This window comes from Ochotona curzoniae, unplaced genomic scaffold (assembly GCF_017591425.1).
Source record: "Ochotona curzoniae isolate NIBS_2020 unplaced genomic scaffold, NIBS_Ocur_1.0 scaffold_4506, whole genome shotgun sequence".
In the NCBI taxonomy this organism is placed as follows: Eukaryota; Metazoa; Chordata; class Mammalia; order Lagomorpha; family Ochotonidae; genus Ochotona; species Ochotona curzoniae.
This window is the reverse complement of record NW_024467119.1, coordinates 67,613,197-67,619,259: the sequence shown is the minus strand read 5'-3', so window position 1 is coordinate 67,619,259 and position 6,063 is coordinate 67,613,197. Positions and strand designations below refer to the sequence as shown.

The 6,063-nt window shown below is 46.3% G+C and overlaps 1 protein-coding gene across 1 annotated transcript; it reads left to right on the top strand.

Annotated features, from left to right (window-relative positions):
* The first annotated feature begins 528 nt into the window (after positions 1-528).
* Positions 529-4,642, top strand: NDUFC1 (NADH:ubiquinone oxidoreductase subunit C1). Its single transcript, XM_040966764.1, has 4 exons — positions 529-618; positions 1,091-1,194; positions 3,277-3,359; positions 4,550-4,642. The coding sequence occupies exons 1-3, from the start codon at positions 552-554 to the stop codon at positions 3,334-3,336; spliced, it is 231 nt and encodes a 76-aa protein (XP_040822698.1). The 5' UTR covers positions 529-551; the 3' UTR covers positions 3,337-3,359; positions 4,550-4,642.
* The last annotated feature ends 1,421 nt before the right edge of the window (positions 4,643-6,063 follow it).

The following is a 6,063-nucleotide window of genomic DNA, read 5'->3' as shown; positions in this document are numbered from 1 at the left end:
AGGCTTCTCTGCAAGCACAAGGAAAAACGGACTTCAGGACTTGTTACACAGTCTTATCAAACATAAGGTGTAAGATCTTGCATGAATAGCTGTGTTCTTTGAGCTTCCTCAGTAGATAGTGACCGACGATCACAGCATGGCATGTAGTCGTCGGGGACACAAAATGAGCCGATGCCTGTCAGCCCTATGACACATTCGAGCATTGTGTCCGGAACACAGAACCTGATCCACACTGCTGGTTGTAACTCATCCCACACTTCATTTCCGGTTTTCTGGCTCATGTGAAATTTTAGAATGGCCCAGAAGAGAGAGGAAAAAGAAACACTCAGAAGCCAGAGAAGTGGCTAAGCTAAAACGTCTGCTTTTAATTCGTGTTCCGCCGAGCCCCACTTCAGAGGCCCAACCAAGCCCGGGCGCAGCTCTGCGATTTGTCCCGGCAGGTGGCCCAGCCCGGCGCCCGACACCGCGCGCGGCCGCCAGAGGGCGCTCGGCCCGGCGCGCGCTCCGCGGAGAAGAGGCGCGCGAGCGGGAGGTGGAGCCGGGCCGGCAAGATGGCGCCGTCCGCTCTGCTGCGGCCTCTCTCTCGGCTCCTGACCCCGGCCAGGCTCCCTGGCGGCTGTGAGTGTCCCAACTCGTGCAGACCGACTCGGCCCTCAGCCTTCCACTCCCAGGGCGTACCCGGGTCGGCGAGAGCTGCAGGCGGCAGCAGCCCGGGCAGCTCCTGCCGTGACCTTGGCCGACCGGCAGCTTGGACCCCACGGCTCCCCTTACCCCGGGCCCTGGGGTCCCCATCACTCGCTACCCTCTGGTTCCCACTTGTTCTCCGCGAAGGAACCTTTGGCCCTTCGTCCTCCAGGTTCTGTCCCCATGGGCCCTTCTCTGCGCCCATTCCCCGGTGGTCCGAGGGGGCGTCCTGCACCCCGGACCCCGAGGTGGCTTGGCCCGTGGCCTTAGGGGAGCCACCCACCTGTCACAATTTCTGTTTGATTGTTGAAAGGCGGAGGGAGGAAAAGATTAGATGCCGCCACATGGGTAAATGTGAGCACAGGGCAGTGCTTTTCTGATTGAAAAATCTTAATTTCCTTTTCAGCTTCAGCGAGGTCCAAGTTCTACGTGCGGGAACCGCCGAATGACAAGCCTGACTGGCTCAAAGTGGGGTTGACCTTGGGCACCAGCGCGTTCCTGTGGATCTATGTAAGACGGTGATACCCACGCATCTGGGCAGGGAGGGGAAGGGCAGGGAGGGGAGGGTGAATGTTCCAGTGTGTCGGTGGTCACGTAACCGCTCATGTGTTTCTCTCTGTGAGGGAAAAGTGCAAGGAGGCCGACATTTCTGTTCATCCTTCGTTACTCATAATGGTTTTGTGAGGAATGGCAGGTGTACTCAACAGTGCAGTATGCGTTATTTCCTAATGCCCTTGGGACGAACCCGTAGTGACTACAGCATAAGGATAAAGTCCCCAGTGGACTTGAAAAACATGAGCCATTGGGGACGGGAGGAGAAAGTAAATGCTCCATTGTTTTACAAGGGATAGAAGTAGCCATCAGAGGACCCCCCCCCCCCAAAAGTGCATAAATGTCCCAAATTGCTAGAACGAAAAAAAATGCAACCCAAATAGCCACAAAATAAAGTGTTAGAAAAAATATAACCAGAAGGGTGGGCCTTGTGTAGTAGATTGAACCACTGCTTTGTCAGAATTCCCGGATTGAGTCCCTCCTCCCTGCTGGTCTGCCTGGAAGAAGGCAGATGATAGCCCCGTTACTTGCAACACTGCCACCATGGGTAAGACCTGGATTGAGTTCCTGGCACCTGGCTTTAGCTTGGTACAGCCCTGACTCATGTGGTTATTTGGAGGGTGAAACAGCCAATGGAAGAGCCGTATATATGTATATATTTGAGAGACAGTGAGATAGGGCAGAGCTGGTACTTAGGAATTCACTAACACTGGGAGCCAAGAATTCAGGCCAGCTTTGCTTCCTGTGTGTTGGAAACCCAGCACTTGAGGCATCACAGATGCCTCCCAGGGTCTCTCCTAGCAGGAAGCTGGAATCAGGACCCATGGCCAGGACTTAAACCCAGGCACTGTGGTCTGAGATGAAGTGTCCCCTAAACCAAATGCCTGCCCCTGTCGCTAACTTGACAAATTCTCATTTCATTTTCTTTTTAAGATATATTTTATTGCAAAGTCAGATATACATAGAGGAGGAGACAGAGAGGAAGATCTTCCGTCCGATGATTCACTCCCCAAGTGACCTCAACAGCCAGAGCTGAGCTAATCTAAAGCCAGGAGCCAGGGGCCTCGTCTGGGTCTCCCACTCGGATGCAGGGTCTTGCCAAGACTCTGGGCCGTCCTCCACTGCTCTCCCAGGCCACAAGCAGGGAGCTGGATGGGAAGCGGGGCTGCCAGGGTTAGAACCAGCGCACATATGGGATCTCGGCACATGCAAGACAAGGACTTTAGCTACTAGGCTATGATGCCAAGCTATCATGCCAGGCACTCATTTCATATCATTTCAACAGTGCTAGTGTTATATGCTATTAACCCATTGTGGATGAATTGCCCAACCAAGTACTCCTTGACTTCAGAGACCGTATAGTACTTTAGATGCCTGTGAAACACTGGAGGTAAAATTACTTTTTTTCCCATTGTTTTCCCAGCACATTAGCAGGGAGCTGGATGAGATGTGGAATAGCTGGAACTAGAACCAGCCCCAAAGGGATACCGGCAGTATAGGTGGCAGCTTAATCTGATATACCGCAACTCTTGTCCCCATGCATTCTTAATTTATTTAACCTTTTTCCTGAGAAAGAAGGTTGATTACTTCTGAGAACACTGAGTATTCAAATTGATGGTTGATTGCCATGAATGTCATCGTGTGTTATTGGCATATATTCTGGTTGTGTGTTCTGTCAGCCAGTGGTTGTAAGGCAGTGACCATCTCCCAGGACGTGCATACTGTACTTGGGAGACACAGAGGGCTGCTCACGCCCAGCCACGCTTTTAGATCACAGGTGTGACACTGACCCGCCAGCCTGTGCAGTGGGTGATTCTACGGCAGAAGTTGAGTTTAGCTTCTAAGGGTTGCGTTCTCAAGCTTACCGTGTCAGGTTGTGTTTAGCAGTGTATTCTGCTCATGCTTTTGGACTATGATCTCTCTCAGCCTTTTCTTTCCAGCTAGAATAATTCTAAGTATTCTAATCTATCCTTATTCCTCATATAAAATATAACTTACTGGGAAGCTACTGTGCTAATTTGAATTGTAAACTATTTGTAGCTCTTCCAGCAACATAATGAAGATGTTATGGAGTATAAAAGAAGAAATGGATTGGAGTAAAAGTTTGAAATGCCAGTAATACAGTAAGTATAAAACTTTGTGTATAGAATGTGCAAGTTTTTACTCATTTTTGAAGAGGTTTTGTTGTTGTTGTTGTTGGAATGGCAAAATTAACAGGGAAAGAAGGAGAGACTGCTGATCTTCCATCTGCTGGTGCATTGCCCAGATGGCTTCAAGCCAGGCCTGTACCAGGCTGAAGCCTAGTTTTTGTGGATCTCCCACGTGGGTGGCAGTGGCCCTAGCACTTGAGCCATCATCCACTGCATTCCCAGGAACGTTAGCAGAAATCTGGTCCGACACTGGAGCAGCCGGGTCTCACTGGCACTCATGGGCTTCCAGTGTCGCAGGCAGAGGCTTAACCTGCTCTACCTCAGCACTGGCTCCTACCTATTTTTAAATACTGTATTTTTTTTTTGTTGTTTGTTTGGTTTTTTTTAAAATTATGTGTATACTGTCTAACACTCTTATTCCTGTCTGAGACAAATTCATTAATTATTTTTCAAGATTTTTTTTCTGCCTGAAATGCAAAAAGAAAAGCTGGGCTCTTCCATCCATTTGTTCTGAAGCCAAGAGCCTGGAACCTGGAACCTGGAACTCCGGTCAGGTCTCCCACCTCTGCCTTCTTAGGCACACTGGCAGGGACCTGGATCAGAAGAGGAGCAGGGGCCCTCCTGGGCCCACCTGGCCCTGGCCATTGCGGCCAGGTGAAGAATAAACTGTTACGTCTCCTTCTCCCTTTCTCTGTAAATCTGCCTTTCAAGTGAAGTATTTTTTTTTTCAATCTCAGCATTTAAAAATTAGGTTGATTAAAGTAGGTTGTTTATATCTGCTGGATCATAAACATTGTGACACAAAATACAGTTGTTTTTATTTACCATATTTAATGAATCTAAGACTCAAATTTGGCTCTTTCTATAGTTAATCATCCAAATCCTTTGCTGCTCTTTTCTTGCTATTGATACCACCTTGCCCATTGTACTACTGTGATCATTGGTCAGGAGATAAAACTGAAATAAGCATTTCAATCAAAACCAGATGACTTGTACTGCTCTTCTAGAACTCATTGTTTTTGTTAAAATTTAGATAAAATATTGATGTTTTTGTGGATTTGTTTCTAGACGTTCCCTTTTTCACTAACGTAACTTCAGGGTAGTATAATGTGATTTCTGTTGGTTAATGTTGTTTTGCTTGGCTTTTTTTTTCTCTATTACAGGTGTATGCATATGATGGTTAACACTTCCTCTGGATTATTCCATTGAATTGTAAATGTAAGAGAAAGAATTATACATGAATAAATGTCAAATCTGCATTTGCATTTTGTACTATGAAATGAAAACAAAACTTGTGTGTTCTCAGATAATGCATGTTGTAGCAGCTAGTGGAAGGTGACGGTGCTGAGGAGCGTTGTCCCCGTGCTTCCGTTGGAAGGCCGTTGTTACCAGGGCTGGGGGTGATTAAAGACACACTCACAGGAAAACATTACAGAAACACATTTTTAAAAATCACTACTCAAGAATTTCTCCTTCCCTAAACTTTTAGTTTCTGGTTATAAGATATCTCCTCACTGTATCAAAGAGACAGAACTGATTTATTGCTCAGAATACCAGAAGATCTAAATGTTGTTTGCTACAAGAGGAGCCATTTTGTTAGGAATGGAAAGCTGTTGTTTAATACACACCGTGTTGTTAATACGCACGGTTACAATATAGATCATGTGTCTCTCATCAGAACTCTGTCTTGGGCACTAATTACACAGTTGCATGCTACTCATTCATTTTCAGTTTAAACTCTTACATTTAAAATGTAGCTTACATTTTAAAATTGCTTTTGGTGTCTCTGTTCGTAATTTAGGTGGAAAAACGCATTGCTTGTAGTTGATTTGTATGTGTGTGTTGGAATGTGGCCAATATCTGCTTCTGGATAGTCTTTCCAAAAAAATTAGCCTAAGTTGCATTGAAGACATGTATTAAGACCAATAACTATTAAGTTTAAAAAATGGATTAATTGATTTGAAAGGTGAAGTGATGGGGTCAGCTCTGTGGCTCAACTGGCTAAACCTCTACCTCCAAATGTTGGTTCTGTCCTGGCGGCCCTGCTTTCCATCCAGCGTCCTGCTTGTGGCCTGGTAAAGCCAAAGAGGATGCCTCGGGTCCTGCACCCATGTGGAAGATTTAACAAGAAGCCCCTGGCTTTGGATTGGCTCAGTTCCAGCTGTTGTGGCCACTTAGAGAGTGAACCAGCAGGTGTAAGATCTTTGTCTCCTCTTTTCTGTAAATCTGCCTTTCCAATGAAAATAAATAAATCTTAAAAAAAACCAAAAAACAGAAACCAACAAGATAGAATGGTACGGAGAGAAATGTTCCATCCACTCAATTGACCCCCAAATAGCTGCAATAGCTAGGCCTGAGCAGAGCCAAACCCCAGGAGCCTGGAACCCAATCCCTGTCTCTATGGGTGGCAGGGACCCCCGGCATCATCAGCGCCAACATTAGCAAGAGGCAGAATTGGAAACCAGCACTTGCATCCTATAGGGAATGCTGACATCACAAGCTTTTCCACAACTCCAACCCCATAACTATTAACTTCTGGTAGTTTATCTGTTATACTTGAAAATAGCCTTGAAGATCATGTAGACAGATTTCTTAATTTTAGAAATGCAAAATCCAGAGGTGAACAATGATTTGACCATCACTGTTGCAAATAGAAGAAGGAATCACTGAAGGCTGA